This window comes from Colletotrichum aenigma (genome assembly GCF_013390185.1).
Source record: "Colletotrichum aenigma strain Cg56 chromosome Unknown KSG_Cg56_contig01, whole genome shotgun sequence".
Taxonomy (NCBI): domain Eukaryota; kingdom Fungi; phylum Ascomycota; class Sordariomycetes; order Glomerellales; family Glomerellaceae; genus Colletotrichum; species Colletotrichum aenigma.
In genome coordinates, this window is record NW_023500907.1 from 6941281 (window position 1) to 6964315 (window position 23035).

The 23035-nt window shown below is 54.3% G+C and overlaps 5 protein-coding genes across 5 annotated transcripts; 4 read left to right on the plus strand and 1 right to left on the minus strand.

Moving 5' to 3' along the window:
- Positions 1 to 1138: 1138 nt before the first annotated feature.
- GB-1 (Guanine nucleotide-binding protein subunit beta) lies at positions 1139 to 2530 on the plus strand (the record flags this gene model as incomplete). Its single annotated transcript, XM_037317095.1, has 5 exons — positions 1139 to 1268; positions 1404 to 2122; positions 2184 to 2273; positions 2336 to 2455; positions 2510 to 2530. 5 exons carry the CDS (start codon positions 1139 to 1141, stop codon positions 2528 to 2530), a joined length of 1080 nt encoding a protein of 359 aa, XP_037185483.1.
- A 7736-nt stretch (positions 2531 to 10266) lies between these two features.
- Positions 10267 to 11194, plus strand: PDCL (Phosducin-like protein; the record flags this gene model as incomplete). The annotated part of the gene is made up of 2 exons (XM_037317096.1): positions 10267 to 10890; positions 10946 to 11194. 2 exons carry the CDS (start codon positions 10267 to 10269, stop codon positions 11192 to 11194), a joined length of 873 nt encoding a protein of 290 aa, XP_037186295.1.
- Positions 11195 to 12980: 1786 nt separating this feature from the next.
- On the minus strand, positions 12981 to 13497 carry CGCA056_v001838 (uncharacterized protein; the record flags this gene model as incomplete). The annotated part of the gene is made up of 3 exons (XM_037317097.1): positions 12981 to 13031; positions 13092 to 13210; positions 13464 to 13497. 3 exons carry the CDS (start codon positions 13495 to 13497, stop codon positions 12981 to 12983), a joined length of 204 nt encoding a protein of 67 aa, XP_037184530.1.
- Positions 13498 to 15860: 2363 nt separating this feature from the next.
- Positions 15861 to 18281, plus strand: CGCA056_v001839 (uncharacterized protein; the record flags this gene model as incomplete). Its single annotated transcript, XM_037317098.1, has 1 exon — positions 15861 to 18281. One exon carries the CDS (start codon positions 15861 to 15863, stop codon positions 18279 to 18281), a length of 2421 nt encoding a protein of 806 aa, XP_037184529.1.
- Positions 18282 to 21549: 3268 nt separating this feature from the next.
- On the plus strand, positions 21550 to 22769 carry TAF14 (Transcription initiation factor TFIID subunit 14; the record flags this gene model as incomplete). Its single annotated transcript, XM_037317099.1, has 5 exons — positions 21550 to 21671; positions 21743 to 21891; positions 21963 to 22391; positions 22486 to 22553; positions 22746 to 22769. 5 exons carry the CDS (start codon positions 21550 to 21552, stop codon positions 22767 to 22769), a joined length of 792 nt encoding a protein of 263 aa, XP_037185348.1.
- Between the last annotated feature and the right edge of the window lie 266 nt (positions 22770 to 23035).

Genomic DNA, 23035 nt, shown 5'->3' on the forward strand with positions numbered 1-23035 from the left:
AGGGGAATAGGACAGAAGAAAAGAAGACGATCAAGCGAGAGCTCTGAAGGAAAGAGAGAAAGAAGGTGCAGCGCGCCCGAGTGAAGGAAAGAAGGGACCCACCTCGCTCGCTCGACACGGCGTCCGCCCCGGCCCTTGGTCTCTCCCCCCCTCTGGTCCTGGCTCCATCCTTCCTTCCCTACCCTGCCCTGTCCCTCATTCCCTGTCTACCTATTCTGTCCCGTCGACTCCATTCTTTCTCTCTCTCCCCTTCGGCCAACCAACCAATTCTTCTTCTCCCCCAGCCCAGCAGTCAGTCGGTGTCCCATCAGTCAGCCAGCCCGGCCCAGTCCAGCCGTGCCTTCCTTGCCTTTTCCTTAGCACCTCGCGCCTTTCCGATTGCGCTGTTCTCGTTAGTGCCACCACCTTTGCTGTTAGTGTTGCGTTGCTCCTTCCGACTGCAACTGCGACCGCGACTGCTGCCAGCCTGCCACTGCCGCTGCCGCTGCTACTGCTACTGCTGCCCACGCCCACCTTACGCTACCACGTAAGGTAACCAAGCAGCACCCAGCACCCAGCACCCGGCCCAGCATCCATCCAACCAGCCAGCTCTGCTGCCCATCTCTCTCCTGTTCCTGTTCCTGCCTCCTGCACACTACTCCTGCCCTGCCCTGTCTTGTCCACCCGACTACTGGGTTTTCTGCATAAGGCCCCTCCCCAGCCAGGTACCACCCACCAGGCCACCTTCTCGCAGACACGGCAGGTACCTGCGACCACTCTCGCTCTCTCCTGCTGCTCGCTCTTAATTCAACACCCCCCAGACGGCCATCATTTCCTTTCGACCCTGCTGTTTTACTGGTCCGCGCAAAGCAACCCCCCCCCCCCCCTGGAGCTTGCATTCCCCTTCCATCTGGAACTGGACAACCACCACACACCTCTCTTTCCTCCCTCTCCACCGGCTCCCGCTCAATTTCAATTCCAACCCTCAACCCTCATCCAACGACAGTCGACCGACACCACCTCCTCCTTTCCGACCCGTCCGTCCTCCTCGTCCACCAACCACCACACCACCCTCCGACATCACCGTCGCCCTCTCCTCTCATCAGCAGCCGTCCCTCTCTCCCGCCATCCCATTGATCGAGGCCGATAGTCCACGACGATGAACTCTCAAAGCCAAAACGATGTGTCGCCCGAGGCGATGCAGGCGCGCATCCAGCAAGCGCGACGCGAGGCTGAGACACTCAAGGATAGGATCAAGCGGAAGAAGGATGAGCTCGCCGACACAACTCGTGAGTTCAATCAATCATTCATTCAATCGACGACGGCGGCGACGACCCCCGACCACAAAGCCCCCGACCCGTCGTCTTAATTGCCCCCCGACCACCCGTCGTGAAGATGCTGACAATTCGTCCCCTGAATAACAGTCCGCACCGTTGCCCAGCAGGCCCACGAGCCGATCCCCAAGAACCAGCTGATGAAGGCAAAGCGCACGCTCAAGGGTCACTTGGCCAAGATTTACGCCATGCACTGGTCGACCGACAGAAGACATCTCGTCTCCGCTTCGCAAGACGGAAAGCTCATCATCTGGGATGCCTACACGACGAACAAGGTCCACGCGATTCCCCTACGCTCCTCCTGGGTCATGACCTGCGCCTACGCCCCCAGCGGTAACTACGTGGCTTGCGGTGGTCTCGACAACATTTGCTCCATCTACAACCTCAACCAACAGAGAGAGGGTCCTACGCGCGTCGCGAGGGAGTTGTCTGGCCATGCCGGATACCTATCGTGCTGTCGATTCATCAACGATCGGAGTATCCTTACCTCATCAGGTGATATGACTTGCATGAAGTGGGATATCGAAACGGGTCAAAAGGTCATCGAATTCGCCGACCATCTCGGCGATGTCATGAGCATCAGCCTCAACCCGACCAACTCCAACACATTCATTTCCGGTGCTTGCGACGCCTTTGCTAAGCTGTGGGATATTCGTGCCGGCAAGGCCGTCCAGACATTCGCTGGCCACGAGTCCGACATCAACGCCATCCAGTTCTTCCCGGACGGCCACTCCTTCGTTACCGGCTCCGACGACGCGACCTGCCGACTTTTCGACATTCGTGCCGACCGAGAATTGAACCTTTACGGCGTAAGTACCGCCAGCAGCATCTCGTCTGATTGGCACTACAGACCGCTAACTCGATTGACAGTCGGAATCTATCCTGTGCGGCATCACCTCCGTGGCGACCTCGGTTTCTGGGCGGTTGTTGTTTGCTGGCTATGATGACTTTGAGTGCAAGGTATGCTCCTGAATTCCGAACGCACTTTCAGCGTCAAGGACCGATTACTAATTTTTGGGCAGGTTTGGGACGTAACACGCGGTGAAAAGGTTGGCTCGCTCGTCGGCCACGAAAACAGAGTCAGCTGCTTGGGCGTTAGCAACGACGGCATCAGCCTGTGCACAGGATCCTGGGATTCTCTCGTATGTTGTTCCCTACACGCTTATCGACACGACCGTACTGACAGCTTTCCCTAGCTGAAAATCTGGGCATACTAAATCAACCACCCGAACCCGACAATGACGAAGTCCTGTCTGGATATACCGGTTCCAGTACGCGCGAAACCATTTTAATCTTCTGTCGAGTGGTTATTTGGCCTACTTAATTTTCGAAACCCTGATGCCGCCTTTTTCTAATCCGCAAGTACTGGCGCATTCAGGACGAAGTCACGAAACACCTGCTCATACCAAAGCTCACTTTTCATCGTCTACCAAATCCAGCTGGAGCCGCCCGTTTACCGGCATGGGCGGCTGTAGGAACTATACAGGGTCTCTTTTTTTTTCCTTTGCCATGCGCCAGCCATCACCCATCGTCCTCGATTCTTTTGCACCATAGTTTTTTGGCCTCATTCTAGCACCTGATTGTTAGATTGGGCGGTTGTAACACATTGTTGGTTCTCCCACATGTGGCCTTTCCCGAGTCATGTATGCTTCACATCTCCCACAACGTCTGCTACCGGATCCGGATACTACAGGATTGCCAAGGAGGGAACGGAATCGAGGCATTTTGATACCCCCACCAAAATCCAACCCTACACGCATAGACAAGCAAAGCACACGATTCCGACATCGACCTTTCTCCCACGACGGCCCAAGGCGGATAGGGCTGCACTCTTTTTTTTTTTTTGTTGCAGCAGGAGTTTTCTATACCACCGACAACAGGATTTTCTCCAGTCCGATAATTCCCCCCTCGCCGTTGCGCTCACCCATAAAAATACGCGTCGCATCTCTCGATCCCGCCTTTCCTTTCGTCATATTTCCTCGATTCTCCGGTGGTATTGGTCTGATAGACGAAAGCGCCAAGTGTAACCGCCACGCGACGCGAAGCCGAAGCTTAGTCGAGGTGGAGCTGGTCCGCCTCGTAGAAGAAAGGAGTGAAAACAGGCTTTGAGGGAGAGGGCTGGGTGGTTTGTTTGTGGCGGCGAGCTGTCGTTTTCCTATACACGTCGGAAAGGAAGGGAAGGGGAGTTGGTTTCGTGTGTAAACGGATGTCGATCCCTTTTGGAGCTTCCCTACCGAGGGGGCTTGTTTGCTTGGATGGGCGAAAACACGGAGAAAACTGAAAAGGAGAGAGAAGGGACGACACGACGGCCGCTTACGGAACGAGAAATGCGTGGAACGGAGGATTGAGGTGATGAAGTTGTTTTCCTGCGTGGACGCCTGCCTCAAGCCTTCCCTCTTATACCTACTTACTGCCTGTACTATAGTTCGCGCTCAATGCTCGTTCATCCTCTGTTCAAGCCCATTGATGGCTACAATGTTTTTGATGTGACATGTTGTACTGCGCCTGGCAGTTGATCTGTCATCCAATCCCAGCTAATCAGACACAGGAGCCCGCGAGACGACGACCACAAGACCACCACAACTATCACAACCATTTCTCGACTGGAGCTGGAAGCTGCGGGCCGGTCGATTTAATCGTCAACATCACCACAGCCTGAGATTCGGATCGTCAAAGCAGGCCGGTGTTGGGGTGGGAACCACGAAGAGATGGATTCCGGCATCGGTGCGGCGTCTTGCTGCATCCAGGATGCCCATCGAAGGCCGAATGTCACACTTAACCTTCACCAAAGACGGTACTCCAAAGACGGCCCCAAAAAAGCATGCGAGCACGCGACTTGGACTTTTCGGCTTAACGCGCGGCACACGCCCCCTGTCCCTGAGAGCTGGCTGGCGATTTCCAGCCAACAATTACATCGGATGCATAGAGCCGGCACATGAATCATTAAACGAACGCAGATAAGCAGCAGCACGGGCAAGAGGATGATGGACAAGCAGCGAACCAATTGCCAGTTGTGAAGGAGGGCTAGAACGGGCAAAGGGAAGATTGAAAAAAAGCCAACGCAGCGTCTGAAGTTGATAGTGGTCGCATGAGTGTACGTCTCGCCGGTGCTTCTCCAAGTTCGCGGTAGTGTCTGGTCGGGAAGATTTCCCAAAAGGCGATCTTTGGGGTTGTTGCCAACCTTCAGACGCAGAAGAGGATGACTTTTGGTCATGATCCCACCTTGTTAGTCGACTGCTTTCATTGGCGATGGCTGGGGAAGAGTCGTCAAATCATGGATGAACCGGGGAAAAGGATACGATGGGAGGGAAGAATGATCCGGAAAGTCCAGCCGGGCTGGTGTGCCCGCCACGAGGGTAAGGGTCAGGAACGGCTGACGCGGTTGGACGGCGGAGATGCCAGCGGCAGTGAGGAAACGGTAAGTCCAAAATCTTCTTTTCCAAACCCCATTGAAGATTGTGCGATTTGTGTGCGTGGCAAGAGGAGGGTGGACGGGCCATGGCGTGAGGTTCGTCTCTTCCTGCCGCCTTTGCCACGTGAAGCGAACCGAAATTCACAGACCACGTGAAGAACAGGCCATTTGGACTTTGGTTTGCGCGTTACCGTTCGTCTTAGGGTTGCCGCTCTGCGTTTGGTTTTCCCGGTTCCGTCGGCAGGAGGGGAGGGAAGCGTGCATTGCCTGAGAAGATGGGTGAGGGTGGGAAGGAAGACGGGGTTCTTGAGTCAGGCTCGTTCCTCGCTGGGTGGTTCAATTGGGAAACGGCAATGAAGCTCGGCTTGGTGGTATGGCTTCGCGTGCGATGCGGTGATGTGATGATTGACTTCTTCCATGCGGCTCGAACCCCCAGTCTTGCACCTTCTCGAAGGTTGCTATGATGGGTTAGGAAGGTTTCCTCCGGGTCACAGACAACGGCAGCCAGACGCAGGCAATCGATAATCAGGTCCCAGTGCTATTTAAGTAGCGGCGCTCTAATGGATCGCAAGGGATCGGCCGTGTGGTTGCAGGTTGTTGCAGGTTGTTGCATGTTGTCTGGCTAAGCTTTGACGCGGTTCAAGACCTAAGCAAGTTAGCACAGCTAAAAGGGGGGGAAGACTTCGTGGCTGGCGCCGCAGGTTTGGGTTACGGTTGTGAAGCTTGATGCACCTACCACTGCACTGACCCTGGCAGCCACGAGGCTTCGTTGGATGATAGGTTGGCTGAGACGTTGCGCGACGTATCATCGTCAGTTTGTGCTGTCATCTTGCATAGCGGACGCAGAGCAACATAAATCTTCCTTCGACCCGGTATGCCGCATAGCGATGGTGATATAGAAACGTGCTTGACAGAAGTATGTATCTTGCCAACACACGTGGCGCGTGGAATGCGAACCTGATCTTTACCGCCTCTCAATGTTGGATGGATCAAGACGTTCGGGGGCATGCAGGGCTCCTCGAGCGGTATTGTAGACTCTGCGGTTGGACTTGGGATATGAGAGTGCAGCGGCATAGTGCCGACGCAAATCACGATATGCAGACTGCAGTCGTGCGAGAGCGCACTCAGCACATCCAGTAGACGGACGGACGTGCCACACGAATGAACGGGAAAGAGAGTTGTGATGGCGGTGTGTTTGCATTCGATTGCTTCTCACGATAGCAACCGATCAAATCGCGACGATGCGTATTTGCCAAGGGAATTTGAGTAGTCCGTAGTCCGGCCAAGGTTTCCCATGACTTGTTCCACGTAGCTTTCTTTCTCTATTTTGTCCTTCGTCCTTGAAAGTTTCGTTTACATCGTTTCTGTCATGATGGGTTCGTGGGAGTGAAACGGAGTCATGAAACGTGGGATGGTGTATCCCAAAATGTAGTCGGTAACTATTCACACGAGTCCCCGCCTATGGAACTGGCGGATACTTCGTCCAAGGTCCGTTTCGAGTGCGCATCTGGACTTGGCAGCCCTTAGTCGGGACTGCTAGATACGACTCTGGAAAGTATGAGTTGTGGAGGCCTGCAGTGAGCGAGTCGTGCTTCTCTTCGTGTTCAGACGATGACTCAGCCCCACGTGAAGCGGTGATGTGTTGTGTTGTGGCTCTCGGCACCGGCTGCGTCTACCGACGGTGAATAATCGTAAGGGGGCATGAAACGGTGTACCCGGGGGTGAAGAGAGTGACTCGCATTGTGAATGCCGGTGGAGTAGACGACGTCGTTTGTCCATGCGAATGGGTGGGAGACAACTTTGCACGAGAATACGTCGCATGACGGTGGCCATGTTTGTGTAAATCTCGTGTCAGAATTCGATGATAGTCATGAGAACTTCGCGAACGATGCCAGAAAGGTTTTGGTGAGGACGCCGATCGAAAACCGAGATAGTGGTACGTCTGAGAGTGCCGCCTTACAACGGCGAACGACGCTCAAGGAACGCTTTGGACGACAGCTGACACAGTCGGCTTCTGCACTTGAGGAAGCAGTTAGGCAGTTGAGGAATTACTTCATGCAGGCGGGCGCGTTACGATCATACCCCGGATTGGCGATAGACGATGGGCAAAATGTCTGCCTGTCGTCTTTACACACTTGGCCGCATTGACAGAGCACCGACTAAGGCGGTCACACGACGGCTTGGCCGTGTCCTCCATAGCCATGGCTGGAGAAGCAAACACACCAACGGTGACTTTCGGATGATCAAACCGGGCTAATTATGACGGTAAGCGCATGTCATTGTCAGAGAGTTCTGGAGCTGATGATGAGACCGCTGTGCCATGTTTCGGGGGCCTTGTTGTTTGGCAAACAGGGTGGTGGAGGATCGATGATGCCGGTACGCCACGAGACTTGGTGTCGTGATCTGACACTCGGGAGCGGTAAAGCATCTTCCCAGTCGATGTGAAGCGTTGCGGCTCGGGCGATCCGCGACTTGAGGTGCAGCAGGGGAGGACATCGTGGGGCCGGAGAATGTCGTGAGTTCCCCAGGATCGATCGATGAAGTGGTTCCATTGAGGGATGTAGTCGGTGATTCGGCCATCCGTGTGTTGTTGTCTGACAAAAGGCATGAGGCTAGATGGGGACGCAACAGAAGCCGTTGGTGTTCCAGCCCCAGCTTTCGCTCTCGCTCCAGCAATAAGGCCGGGACTTCCATGATGCGTAGAAGATTCGATGCAGGTGTTACGGGATATCGAGCTGGGAAACATGAATTTGTTTTCTCAGATTCGAATGCACGATTGTGGTGTAACCCGAGACCTAGACCTGAAGTGTCATTGTCTAGACTTGCAACACCTTGTGCAAGCACCCGAAGCGTCGTCTTGGCCCAGCACCGCGAACAGGGACAGGTCCCTCCAGGGCGATCTGGAGTTTGGTACACAAACGGAAGGTGAGGACGTCACTGCCGGGCAGCCACAGATCTCGCAGCGGCCTGCTGGGAAAGAACAATAGTAACGACCTATTGTTGTTGCCATTTGGGGAGACACCAGCGAATGATGCAGGGTCCTCCCGCACTGGCGTGGATGCCGTGGCCGGGCCCAACGGAGAGGCGGAGGGAGAGAGGAGGGCGCCTCGTGGGTCACTAACCGAAATAGGACACTAGGACAGAGGCAGGGGATGTGCCAATGCAAGTGCAAAGTGCAAGTGCGAATGTAAATTAAATGCTTTATGTGAGGAAAGGAGAGGTGACGCAGCAGGACCGAACCTTCCAGGTATGGTTATGGGTGATGTATACTGGATAATATGCATACGTAAGGTAGCATTTCGGGTTGTGGAAGGAACCTCTAAACAGACGGAAGGCAGGAAGGAATTGAAGTAACATGGAAGGTAAAGTAAACAATGGAAAGACAGAAGGTGAGGTGAGGTCAGTTGGAAGCAAGTACGCCGTAATACGAAACAGACATAAGCACGTAAGATGGTGGAAACTGACGCAGCTGCCACCCCAAAAGCAAAAGGAGAAAAGCTCAAAGTCAATTGAGCCTACCTTCAGCTTATTCTGCCCTGGCTGGTCGGGTCTTACGAACATCAGGCCAACACAACACACGGGCAAACAGGAGCTGTCGGCGTCTGTTGCTCTTGTGGCGACGACGACCCTTTGTGTATCCTGGCCAAACGACCTCAAGGCAACGAGTTGGTTCATGTAAGTTGCTTGCCGTTTGGTATCTTGAGGGAAAAAAGAAAAAAACGATCCTCTGCATCAAAGGCGGCTCCTCAGCAAGCATGCAGAATGCGGTGCCCATCTGCAAGGTCCCGGGCCTTGGAATCTGTACGGCACTTGACCCTACGGGTATCTGGCTGCAGTGATTGGACATGCACGAGGTTTTGCCTGGGCCTGGGTAGGGGATGAAGAAAAAAAGGGCGGAGGGGAAATCGGCAGACAGCGGTCGGTTGGCCCCAGACCAGCAGCCCCTGACGAGAAGAGAAGCCAAGACAAGCCCTGTGATCCCGGCAGGGCCACGCGAGCGGAAGAGGCGAAACCACGATTAAGGCCCGAGAGGGTGTGCAGCTGCTGATTCTGCAGGCCCTGTCACTTCACTTTGCAACCTGCCTCGCCAACGAGAAGCATCAGCACGATATGATGACAAGAGTCTGATTCTGATCTGATTCCTGCGTTGGCGTCCTGCGCGGTCAGGCACCTACTCCTTCAACCACTCACTGTTGTGCATCACGACGGACGAAGAAAAGGAGAGGGGGAAAAGGGCAAGATCCACAGGTAGACGCGTGCATGACCGTTGGCTGTCGTATGCAATTTGCCCTCCTTCCGAGTTCGTCTTTGCCCTTGCCAGAGAGCGAGGCGATGCAAAAGGGAAAATGGATTCGACGGCGACAACAGGGCAGGTCAGGTTCCATCAGATTCAGCAGCAAAATAACGGTCATCGCCGTTCCGTGGTTTCCCTGTCCTGGGCCCGGACATTTCTCTCAGCCCTCCCCCGTTTTTTTATCTCCTCGTCCCGAAATCTATCTTGCTCCGATCACTTATGCGCGAGACCCGTCACCTGCACATCTCGCTCGGCATTTCATGTGTCTGTCTGGGTTGAGTGTCTGGGTTGAGTAACTGCCAGGTGGAAGAAACTAGCCGGTCGTGCCGCTGTGCTGTGGTGCGTTGCGGTGCTCGTTCCAGCGTCGACAATTGCGCCCGCAAACGACGACATGCACCACGAGAGCCAGACATCCTCGTCTTAACAGGACGGACTAGATTTCCTTTCCGCGACCAGATCTAACATCTCACCACTCTCGCCCAACGATTCATCCACCATTCCACAATTCCCGCCCAGTCTCCCCTGTTCGCGACCACGCGCCTCCACCCCTTCTGAAACAGCCTGACGCACCCCAGGGGCTTCGCCCTCGACCCTCGATCCTCGACACTCGGGCCCCTGTCCAAATCCAGCCCAGCCAGCCAGCAGCACCACCACCAGTCCACCACCACCATTGCACCGCTGCACCACTCGCTGCACCAGCATCAGTCACCACCACAGCCCGTCGTTGGAGCCCGGCTTTCACCGCATCGTCGCCAACTGCAAGGGTTGACCCCTGGTCGCGTCTCCACTGCTTCGAGAAAAACCATCGAAGGACCACCATCCTTCCGATCCGTCCTTCGTCTCCTCATGCTCCCACGCCCACTTCTCTCCCACAAGAATCCAGAAACCACGCCTCTCACAGCCCTCCCTCCTCGCTCTTCCCCCTCCAAAACCAAAGCTCAACCACCCTTCACCCTACCCTACCGTCCACTCACATTCCTGGCTCTACCTCTCTTCCTGCTTTGCCCTCTACTAGCCGCCCTGACAGAAGCAACCGGGCACACCCTTCCAAGCTCCAAGGTCGCACGATTGGCAACTTCACACTACCTGCTTGCCTGCTTGCTTGTTTACTCCTCCTTGGACCTTTGACAACCACCCCCTACCACCTCCTCCTCTTCTCTTACCACACGCCCGCCCGCTCGTCCGTCCGTCATCCCATACATAAACCGAGCTTCCTCCCCCGGCCGCAACCTTTCCCAAAGCTCACGATGTCGAACCCTACCCCAGCCCAAGAAGAATTCAACGCCCTGCTAGCTGCCCAGTCTCGCGATACCAGCAGAGTACACCCAGAGGACCGCAGCAACGACCGCGACAGCCTTGACCTCGACGAAGAGGACGTCTTCCGCAACTCCCAGATCGACGCCGCCATGCGCATTCCAACCCTAGGCCAGACCGGCTCCGACCTGAAGCTGCCTCCCGCCAGCTTCGATGCCGGCCGTACCACCGGAGTCAAGGGCGTCATCGCCGATGCCCGCAACTACGAGAACGCCCGCAAGACCTCCTTCATGAGCCGTGCTCGCACCACTGTGCGCCGCTCCATCTTTGGCCTCGATGGCATTTCGCAATCCCAGTCCTCGCGCAAGAGCGAGAGCGGCACCGACGACGGAAACAACAGCAACTCGGAAGATGAGGAGAGCTTCTTGGCGCAATGGCGCGAGAGCAGAAAGAGAGAACTTGAGAGCGAGTCCAGCAAGGTTGTCAGAAACCGGAGGACAAGTCCCAGTGTCCGCATCTATGGCCGCATGGACGAGGTCGACGCTCTGGGTTACCTGGACGCTATTGAGAAGGTTGCGCGGGACACCGTGGTTGTCGTCTTTGTATACGACCCCGAGGTAAGCTTCAAAGTATTCCTGAGCATGTTCAGACAGGTTCTAACACACAGCCTAGTGCGATGTATCAGCAACGATAGAGCACGCAATGATGCCCCTTGTCTCCCAGCACTCAACAATACACTTCGTCAAGGTTCACTACCTCGACATCGAGTTCGACAACGCTGCTGTGCCCTCCATCCTGGCCTACCGCAACCAGGGTGACATGTTTGCCAACTTGACGGGCATCATTGAGATGATCCCTGACGATGAGGCGTTCGGCACTGACACCCTGGCACGGCTCTTCGAAAAGCACAGCATCCTATGAGCTCTCCCCCTGCGGTGGCTGGCCAACGAGGCACATAACGAGGCAACAACGCACAACATCTTCACGTCTTCTCTCTATGCTACGATACCCCCATTTTTGCAGCGCGCCCACATATTCGCGAGCATCACGGTCCCCTTTTATGTCCATTTCTTCATTGCTTTTCTAGGCGGTTGCTTCTCTCTCCACTGTTTCATCATTTTTTCCATTGTGGCAGAGAGCAAAAACGGAGTTTTTGGGAGAGATGTCTCTCGGTGACGGACCATGCCCCCTGCACGTTCTAATATCAGAGGAGGAGGAAAAAAGGTTTCATGACGGTAACCGTACGGGAAATATCTCGTCTGGGACACGGTTTTTTTTTTTTTTTTTTTTTTTTTTTTGGCGGGTGGGACTTTGGGGAATTTGGGAAGAAAAAACGAAGAGGACATGCATCATCTCCGCGCAGCATTGTACATTTGGATTCGAGACGATACTCTGTAGAATACAAGTCCCACGGCGACTTTATTTCTTCATCTTCATCTTCACTCCCATTGCTCCAGCATCAGCATCGCTCATGTCTCTGATCCTGCCAGAGCTAGTTCCATGCCACTTTCGGCCAAGGTAAGGCGACGGAAGGATTAGGTTCACAGAGGCGCTGACTTGAGAGTCTAGCAAGGCAAACTGACGTTTCGTATCACAAGCTAGCGCGGGCTAGGAACCGCAGCGGTGATTTCGTTTTTTTTTTTTTTTTTTTTGGGGGGGGGGCTTGATGTGGCATATTGACTTATTCTGGTCATTACAGCAAATGAAGGGCGCGGATGATATGCTCTCTTTGGGACCATGTCTTTGGAGATCTGTGTGCCTGCTCGGCTGGAAGCTCGTGTCGCCCGAGTCAAATCTTTTCCATCCTCTCTTTTCAGAAAGTTTCGTCCACTGGGGGCAGGTCGTTCTCTGATCAACTTGCCCCCATTCGGACGTGTGATCTCACGACAGCCTCGGTGAAATTTGGCAAAAGAGGTCGGCCGTTTGGCAAGGCTGGGAGCTAGCAAGGGCTTTTCCGCGCGCGCCGGGCAAGGACAGGCAACTCGGTTTCTTTTTAGGGCCAGCAAATTGGAGATTACCCAGATTGGATATGGAGAGATTCTTTTTTGTCTGGTTTAATTGTTTGATCTTTTTTGGCCCCTGGTCTTTTTGGGGGCTAAAGATGGAACTAGTCTGTATGATCTGCCGAGCCAGGGAGGGTCTGAGTGTTCCACCATCAGGGTGAATCACACACAAGCTTACCAGTTGCCCACTCGGTTCGAGTTTCTGGCTACGGAAATAGCAGGATTGATTCACTCGTTTTCTTTTGATCTCGGGTAGCTGTTCCGGCCGCACGGAGGGGGCGAGATCTTGAGATCACTTACCCCGTTGTTTGCGAGCGTCTCGGGTGTTGCAAGGCTCCGCTCACCTTCAATCGGGGTTGGTATTTTGTGTGCGATTGTACCCCATCGTCGTATTGATGGCACGGTCTGTGTGGTTTAGTGCAGCAGTAGAGACCCTCCATCAGGCCACTCCGCGGTGCTCTCGTGATGGCGCGTTCTGGCTTTTTCGCGTACCTCTTCGTCGGCCCGTTTGATTCTGGAAGCCCGGGGACGATTCTTTTCCCAACGACTAGCCGCGATTGGGGATGGGGACGTACAACTCTTGGACACTTGTCGTCGAGCCTTCCGGTTGTTAAAGGCTGGGGCACGGCAACGCGTTGACTGATCTCGGCCTGGTCATGTTGGCTCTTTGATGATGCCAGAAATGGCTAATTGGCAAGCGGCACTTATCGAGCTTCTTCTAGTCGGGCGTCTCGAACATCGAGGTGTCGCGCGGACTATCTCGTGTTGTCAGAATGTGAGGTTTGGGGACAGGCTCGGATAGGGAAGTTACAGACCGTGTTGCAATCCGAACTCTGCACGAGCAGGTCGACCACGTGGGCACGATACGCGTTGATGGCAATCGTCCTTGCTTTCGTCCTCGCGTTCTGGGTTGTCATGCCGCCCTTCTTCTGCACTGTCCCATATCGTCAGTCGTCAGTGATTCGCGCTCGCAGTATTCTCCGTAGTTGGTCTATAAGTTTCAGGGCTTCAGACGCAATGTGATGCGCTGCCATGATATACTCAAAAGAAACTTCCTTCGACTCTCATACATAACAGCCATGGACGGTGGAACTGCAGAAGACTTCTCGCTTCAGTTCGTACGTTGCGCCGCAGCTGGCCTTTCCACATTCTGGAGGTTGTTCCTGCAGCTTTCAAATGCTACGCTCCCAACGCTGTAAGCTCTCTGTTTGACCACATCATTTGGAAGAGTTGAGGTCGAAGTCAAATGTTGCCATCGTCAATGGGTAAACACGTGCAAGGTAGCGGTACGAAGATTTGTCGGAAATTTTCAAGCACGACAAATAACTACTCTGTTTGTGAACACATCGGCCGGCCATATATTCAAGTTCATGTCAGTAACAATGACCTTGCTTGTGAAGTTCGTGTATGAGCTCCGCTTACATGCGGGAAGAAGTCGGAGGCGCACCGCCACACGCCGATGTGGTCAAGCCACATGAGTCAAGACCTCGGCTCTGAACCCCAGACATGTCGCAGGACTCGTAGCCTCGATCAGAAACAGGATGACGGCGGCAGGTGAGACATTTGAGATATTGAATTGGAAGCCGCTCTGTGCTTACCAGCTTGCAGACCGGCGAATGGCACTGACTCTTGCACCTTTTGTATCGGCTCATTCTGCACATTTGAGGGATCCGTAATGCCTTACGTGGCGAGCTGGGTGGCCGAGCATTGGCGGCCCATGGTGACTTGGGCCGTTCACATTGGATGACCTGAACTTTAGGTTGGTACCTTGCCTCAGCTCGAGGGGTCGGCGGGATTTTGAGCCTTAAGCGGCAGACGACGATGGCTGACAGGCGGGTCTGTGGACGGGCGAAAACGGGCGTTGTCTGCTTTCGCAGCTCAACAGGTGACTCCTCTCGCGTGCGAAAGCTCCTTCGCGAAGAACAGAGCAATCACGACATCTGGCGTGCATCGTTCACGGCCAAGAGGTGATGTCGGGAGAGGTGCGGATCCCTCTCCGGGTCGCGATACCTATTTGCCTCAGATTGGTAAGGTAGGTTGGTGCTAATGAGCGGTTCCAGGCGGGGTGATGGTGGATGGCCCCACCATATCGGGTCGTAATGGTGCATTTGAAGCTGGCTTTCCCCTCCAAATGCCCCTGTCCGTTATCGATAAGAGGCGCGATGATGCCGGCCAAGTGGGCGGCCCAGTTGACAGTGACATTCCATTTGAACATGAGAGACGTAGGGGTGCAGGTTCTCCGCGTCAAAAGGGCTCAAATACCCATGGGCATGTCCTGCAGAGTGGAATGAAGGAGCATATCTGGCGACTTGACTTTTGGGCAAAAGAACCCCGCCCCCACCACCCAAACCACATGGTAGGCGGCGAGCAGATGTAAGACTCATTTCGAGGCAGGGGGCAGCAAAAGGTAGGCGCAAGTCAGCGATGCTGGTCGGTGCATTATCTCGAGTGTCAAGTGTGCATTCGCATACATCTCCAGATGAAAAGAAGCGACCACGGCAAGCAAAGAAATGGAAGGCAGACAGTTCCATTTCCTTGTGGTAGCACCTGCCCGCGTATTCCGCAATAGCCTGCCTCTTTCCACGCCTTCCCTTTTGCCTGATCGTGCCGCCCTACTGGTTGCCTTTCCCTGGTCTTTGATGGTGCGCCTACATGTCTCTCCATGCCTATTTCTCTCCACACCTTGCCGTCCCTTCCAGTAATTGCGCATCTGCCACCTACCTACCTATCCATATCCACATCCACCTTTGCAGGCGCCGACCACTGCACCTTCTGTCCACACATACATTGTCAGCTTCTCCGTCTGCTCTTGCCTCTCTTCTTCCTTCCACAACGCATCCTCTCCCTCCTGAAAAAATAATAGTTTCTAGCGACCACTTTCCACCGCAAGACAAGCAGCCCAGCCCGGCCCAGGACGCTTTGACGGCGCCAACCCCTGCCCTGGTTAGTATCGAATACCTCACCTCTTATCTATGCTCCTACGTCCAGATAGCGGCATCCGCGTGACGTTTGGAAGTCACCGACACCTGCGCTCCGATAAACCGACCGCTCTCACATCTCATCCCATCCCTATCCCTTCCTCCCAAATCCACACCCCGCCTACCTACCTAAAGCGACCTGATGGTCTACCTGCCTGGCTGGGCTAACTAGGTACCGTAAGGCAGGCAACACGCAGCGCCCCTCAGATTCTCGGTAAGGCAGGCAGCACCTACCTTGATTGACGACAACCCACCCATTCACACGTTAAACCTAGGACAACTTCACTTCTCCAAAGCCACCCCAGAGTTAGTTAATTTCTCTTCTTCTCCTTCTCTACACATACTCAACAACGCTCGTCAAAGTTTTCAGCTTTCCAGACGTCCTTTTCGTCTAGAAACGCCCCGACATTCGTGCTGCGTCAGCCCGTCCGTCACTTGACACCATCCTCATCTCTCCCGCATTTACCCCTCCATCCTCCACCACCCCTACCACACAACTCCCACCGCGCATTCTCGCCGACTTCCAGACCTCACTATTACGAACGAACGCTCGACTTTTCGAGGCATGACGGGATACCAGTAAAACTGACTCTTTGCATCTTCGTTATGGAAGAGCAGCACGCCGGCGATCCCCTCCGAGACGTCGACACCACATCCGATCCCGCAAGCTCTACGACGCTGTCCTCCTCCGAGTTGACACTGCGCTTCCCCCGCCCACAAGGCAACCGCCATCTAGCTAGCTGGATCTCTTCTAGCGAGCCCGACATCATGAACCCCTCCGACGCAACCGACGACGACCACTTGGCCGAGTCTTCCTTCGAGTTTATCAATACAGACGACGATCTTGAGAGCCAGGATGAAAGAGGAACCGAGGTTGAGACTGAGGCTGAGTCTCTGAGCTCCTTCGACTACGCTCGACCTGATGATGTCCATAGTCTCGACGGCATCGAGCGTACCGATGACACTGCCAGTCGCTCTGACATGGATTCGGACAATGAGGACGATGCTGCCGAGGATCGATCAAGAGCTTCCTCGATTCAGTACGCGGAGCAGAGCCTCATGAACCCGTCTTCTCGGGTGCCTACGCCTCCCCTGGAACGTCAGAGTATCTCCAGCGCCCCCAACACAGAGAACATCACCCACAACCATGTCACACACTACTTCCAAGAGCCGAACCCTCTTTGCTCTGTTTCTGTTATTCAGGTCATGGCTCAGTCATATCTGCTCAACAAGGGCCCTCTTCGGATCTTATACCAGGGCGACCCTTCGGCTAAGAACGACATCACTGACAAGCTTACCTCGGCCTTAGCGGCTTCTCCCTCGCCGCAAGAGGATGGTATGACCGGCAATACATGTGATCCTTCCTCCAAGGACCTGCAGGTGAAGACCTGCACGGCCGCCATGGAAACGGTCTATCAGGGAGAGCAAGTTTACTCAATCACTGTCGACAATAACCGGACGTTCCATTCAGAGTTTGCCTCTGGCGGTGCCGTCATCACACCGCACTGGACCGTTCCCCATCTGGCCGTCTTCTTTGTCACTGAGAACGACGATGAGGCTGTTCGCCAGGCTCGCGCGGTAACTTGGGGATTTGTGCAGCGACATGCAATTCCTCATGTGTTCATTTCGAGCAGTGAGCTTTTTGAGGAGCAGCCCACCGAGGACTGGAGCGACAAGATCAACCAACACGGCCCCCATCGATGTGTGGAGTTCTCTGACCGAGATATTACCCCTGTCAGGCTGCCAATTGACCTCAAGTCTTTCAAAGAGATTGATGCTCGTCAGATGAACCGCAACCTTGCCTATCTTACTGGCCTCTACAAGACCGTGGATGAGCGTCAGACAGGAGCATGCTCCGAGCTCTACGCGCAGTCACTGAAGCAGCTCCGCCGTGCTCGCCAGTATGTGGTCTCAAAGTCAGAAGACCTCGACCTCTGGTCAGTTGCGCAGTATTCCGGCATTTCTGTCATCCTCATCACGGCCCTGCTGCTTGGCAACTGGCATCTGTCCGGCTCGTCCGCAACCGTACCGGCAGTTTCGACTTCTGCTGTCCCTACCCCTGTCGTGTCTCCTACTCCAGTGTCCGTATCCACTTCCACCATTACCATCAACCTCACCTCAACAACAACGATCAGAGTTCCGCAGGCAAAGACTTCGCAGGGTAGCACGGCTATTGCACCATTTGCTGAGCTTGCCGACTTCTTCGCTGACAAGTTCCCCGAGTCTCCAAAGAACTATGTCTGTTCAGCAGACAAGCACAGCCGCAACGAGATTCTGGTCAAGATTCCCTCGGGTACCAAGACTTCATGGCTTGCCAAGGATTCCATCAGCATCGATGTTCTCAGGGGCGAAAGATCCGTTAAGACCAAGTTCTCATCCACCGATGAGGGCATCATCATTGAGATCCCAAGGAAGGAAGCATATGGCGTAGTGACCGTCGCCGTCAACACCACACGGAAGCCCAAAGTCAACGAGACCTTCTTCGTTGACTTTGGTAAGTCAGCATTCGAGGAGTGCCTTGGCTTTGGAAAGTCCGTCGCGGCCGGCATTTACAGCGCTGCTCAGCGCGGCGCAGAGCAGGCTGCCACGCTGGCATCCCTGAAGAACTCGGTTGTGGAGGACCTTAGAGAAGTGTCCGCCCGAATCGGCGAGGATGCCTCAAAGACTGCAAACTACCTCAAGGCCTCATGGAACCCTGCATACTTGACTGAGAGCTGGCAGCAAGTTCGGGAGTCTCGCCAAGCGCAGGACACCCTGGACTGGGTAGACATCAAGCACAAACATGCCCAAATCCAGTCATGGCTCCTTTGGCTCAAGATTACTCACCAGACGGACAAGCACAGCACCTATCTCGCCAAAGCCAAGAAGTACATGTCTGACAAGAAGGCTGCAGCTGAGACTGCCAGCAAAGAGCGCTTGGAAAGAGAGAAGTTGGAAATGCGAGCGCGTCGGAAGAGGGAGCGTCTCGAGGCTAGATGCCAATCAGGCTTCTCCCGTTGGACGCAGCAATGCAAACAGCAGATCTAATTGATGGTTATGAGCATGAACATGGGATACCTAGGAACGCCGGCTAAGGACAGGACACGGGACGGAACGGACTGAACCGGAGTTATTGGCATGTTATTACCTCAGGGCCTGGATTATCTTTGCTTTATTCGGCCTGAAATGTTTATTATCACTTTCCGCTCTTACTTCCAAATATCCATCGCCAATGTGCCTGAAGCGCAGGTAGGTAGGCAGGCGGTTGCTGGGATTCATGAGAGGAGTGAGGTCGATAGAGTAGTGTACTAGCAGGCTTCTGCGGAATGGAACAGTTGAAAAAGTTTCGGAATGTCAAGAGGAGTGAAGTTTGTCAAGTTTCCTGTCGTCTCAACTTTGTCCCATGTGTCGATCAGTTGAAAAGCTCTTGTAGAAATCGGTTTCTGCTTGGTTGGTCGCAGAATGGCAGCGCAGGTGTCATGATTTCTGTCTATCCGTGACTGGAACAGGAAAAAGACTCCATAAGAACATTGGAAGGCAGAAATCGTAGTAATTAACAGGCAGATTATTCCTATCAATAGTGCGGATAGGCCCGGCCGACGGTCGAGATAGCGTCCACATTCTCTCGTCGAATTCAAGGAGTCCCCGGTGGCGAAGAAAGCGGGCTTGCTGATTGGACGCGCCGTAGCAGCTTTGGGCTTTGGCTTAGGTAGGACCCCACTAAGTAGGTCAGCACCGGGAAGTACACCCCGCGATGATTTTGCTGGTGGGGTACCTTGAAGCAGCAGGATGACCAGCGCCTGGGCACCTAAACAGCAAGGGCAGGCCCGCCCGACACCCCTCTTGTTGTTGACTTTTGAATGAGGGGCTGTCTTTCCTCATTTTGTCCAACCCACCCAACTTCACCATACCACTGAAGAAACAAATTCATCTTTTTGCTTCCCCCCTTTACCGCTTTGCTTGCTGCAGAACATACCGCTACTAGCCCTGGTAAGTTTGATGCCCTTAGCCCTGATCCCCTGCAGTTTGTATCCCTTGGGCTTGGTGACGAGCCTGCGATGCTCCCGCTCTGAGTCAAGGAGGGGCAGACTGGCGCAGGTGAAGTTTTCATATGCTAATGTTTCCACCCCCGTCTACAGACCCAAACATCGTCACCTCTACCGCACATTATCTCTCCACGAACCGCCAGAATGTCTGCCGCCGAAGCTACCGAGCCCAAGGTCGAGGAGACCAAGACCGAGGAGACCAAGCCCACCGAGGTACGACGCCCCTTTGTCGCACGCGCGCCGATGATCGCTCGTCTCTGCTACAAGAGCTAAAGCTCACCGCCCCCCTTACCCCAACATGCGATGCGCTTGCTTCCAGTCGTTCGCCGTCGACCTGCGATAACACTTGAATACTCCGGATGGCTAACACTCGGTTCGCTTCGCAGACCACTGGTGAGGCTGAGAAGCCCGTTACCTCCTCTTCCGTCTTTTCCATGTTCGGAGGTGGCGTCAAGAAGGAGAAGAAGGAGGATGAGGACCGCGGCGACAACTCCGGCAGCGCCAAGGCTCAGCGCGATGCCGCCGCTGCCGGGAAGGGCGAGGTATACCTGAACCCCACCTATGGCTTTCATTCGCTGCTCGTAACAGCCCCATACTGACCTTTCTTTGTAGGAGGAGGAGGCTCCTGAGTCCGAGGATGTCCACTTCGAGCCCGTCATCAAGCTGACCGAGAAGGTTGAGACTGCCACCAACGAGGAGGCTGAGGAGCAGCTCTTCAAGATGCGCGCCAAGTTATTCAAGTTCGTCAAGGAGACGACTGAGTGGAAGGAGCGTGGTACTGGTGATGTTCGTCTGTTGAAGCACAAGGAGAACGGCAAGACCCGTCTCGTCATGCGCCGTGACAAGACTCTCAAGGTCTGCGCCAACCACTACAGTGCGCTTCGTCAACTACCTTTTCTTTCGATCGCAGCCGCTGACCCTTAGCAGTCGTCCCTGAGATGAAGCTTTCCCCCAACGTCGGCTCTGACCGCAGCTGGGTTTGGAACGCCGCCGCCGATGTCAGCGAGGGTGAGGCCGAGGCCGTCACCCTGGCCATTCGCTTTGCCAACTCTGAGAGTACGTCTATGATTTTCCACCAGGTTTTGATACGGGATGCTGACCGCAAAAAGACGCCAACCTTTTCAAGGACGCCTTCCTCAAGGCCCAGAAGGACAACGAGGAGCTTTTCAACAAGGCTGCCGAGGGCTCTGATGCCCCTGCCCCTGCCGTCGAGGAGTCTTAAAGAGACTTACTGATATCCCCATGATGCCTGCATGAAGACGAGGATGGAGAGTAGGTCTGTTTGGGCCATGAGCCCAAGGGGAGCGAACTGCCCACCACAAAAAGAATCACGATCCTAGCACCATTGTTTTTACACACCGCACGCGATAAGAGGCAGGCAGGATCATGAATAGTTGGAGAGTGCAACAAAACCTGCACCGAGTGGTGTTTGTTTTCAAGCAGTCGAGCGGTGGAAGAATAGCATCAAGGCTTAGGAAGAAGACATTACACAGCACAAATCAACAAAGAATCAAGTCCCTCCCCATTTGATTAGATGCGCTGGCAGTAGATAGACAGGCAAAATCATACCCCCTTCACCCCATTTTTGAGAGAGCTTTGTGCTTGTGAGTGTTGTGATGGTCTGAGCACTTGGGCAAAGCAACCCTCCTGAAGCGGATGACATTGTGCAACATAGAAATCATCTGTGCTACAGCTGCTTTGTCTTTGATGGCATTCAAAAAGGATGTTGTATGCCCGAGCATTCAATTAAAGTCCTTGCTTCCCCGCAACACGGTTCACGGTCACGGTTCACGTTGCGCGGTGAGGATTCCAGCCACACACCCTGGGGGGTGCATGTGTGGCCCGAGCGTCGGCTCTCAGCCTTCCAGTTCCCAAACCTCCAAATCCCAATCTGGTGAACTTCACACACCCAACTCTGCCTCCCGCCGCACGTTCAAACCCCGCTCAAACACCACATACAGCTACAAGTACGATTAGCGCTTCGCCAGTTGCCCATAATGATTGTAGAGGTAAGAACAGCTGTTCTTCTAGCTTTGCCCTGTCGGCGCGTCTTGTCGCGAGTAGGCCCGACAGCATCATGATCAATCCCTATTCACTGCGCGGCACTCGACAGCTTGCGCTCCCTGCCACCCCACGATGTTCCTCCTCCTAGTCCTTCCTTCCTCTACTATAATAGTCCCGTAGTTGATCCTGTACTCTTTCATCGCCAATTCCTTCTCTTCTGTCGCCACAAACTCTGCCTCCATCTGGGCAGCATCACAACCGCTGCCATGGCCCAGAAGAAGCTTAATGGCAGGAAGAAGGCGCCTTCCAAGGCCGCCGAAAGCCCGATTCTCACGACTAACTCGATGACACAGCGAAAAGTCAAGCTCGTTACCGAGCAAAACATCATGTAAGTCGCGCCCGAGAAGCTCCTTCCTTGCCGGTACGAGTTGGAAAGCTAACATCGAGTTTGCCCTACAGCGACAAGCCCTCTCCGGTCGAGGATTTCCCCATGCGAAAATGGAATATCGTTCTGTACGTCATCGGCGAGGACGGCGAGGACCACCCGGCCGACTGCTTCCAGAAGGTCGTCTACAACCTCCACCCTTCGTTCGAGAACCCAACACAGAGTACGTGGCAACCCGACGCGTTTGCGCGTTCCATACATCTCAGCAATCTCGCTGACCCTGCTTTCTTCCAGCCTTCAACAAGGCCCCTTTCAAGTGCGAGAACGAAGGATGGGGTGAATTCGACATGACGATCGATTGTTACATCACGGAGAAGTCCAAGCAGTCCATCCAGCACGACCTGAACTTCGCCAAGAACCGCTACGAGGCCGTACACACCGTCTCCTTCAAGAACCCATCTCAGGCGCTTCAGCAGATCCTGCGCGAGACGGGTCCTCTCCCGTCGGACGACGATCGCCTGAAGAAGAAGGGCGGTGCTGGCAAGAAGGGCAGCCAGAAGTACGACTACGAGAAGATCGCACAGGCTCTCGAGAAGCTTGAGGAGGACGACTTGCTCCGCGTCATCCAGATTATTAACGACAACAAGACCGCGGACACATACATCAAGAGCGATGTTGATGGTGAGCTTATGCCTGCTTCCCCTACTACGAATCTCATGGCTGGTCAGTTTTCCTTGCGTTGGAGATTGGGCGTGCCGCGGATTCGGCTTTTTCTACATAGTGTGACGCGAGACCCGTGGACTGACGTTGATTCTAGCGGGCGAGTTTTCGATTGACTTGTACACCATGTCGGACTCGATGACCAAGCAGCTTTGGGATTACCTGGTACGTCGCTCACTCGTCCGCATACCTTAGACGGGATTCAGGCTTTTGTTGGAATGATTCCTCGAGTGTATGGATGGTCTTGGTGGCATGCGACACCGCGCTTGCGGCAAGTGATTGGACAAGGAGGAAGAAAAAATTGTGATGGGTAAAGAAGAACTGGCCGCTGACCGCGACGTTGTGCCCGTAACACAGAGCAAGAAGGGCCTCGTCAGCTAGATACCCCGCTCGCCGTCACTCACCGATTTCCTACCCACGCGGGCTCAGTTCACCGATTAATCGAAGGCGTATGAGTCGATCGATTCGGGCGATGGGAAGAGATGGTGTTGATGTGGGCAATAGCCTTTTTTGTCATTTTTTCTCCTTCTCTTTCCCCTCACGCTATCCCAATGGCATTTGGCTGGGCGTTTTCGGCTTTTCAATGCTTCTGTTGGTCTGCTTCTGTTTTTCTCCGCGCCTGATCTTCTGTTTTGTTTGTGTATGCC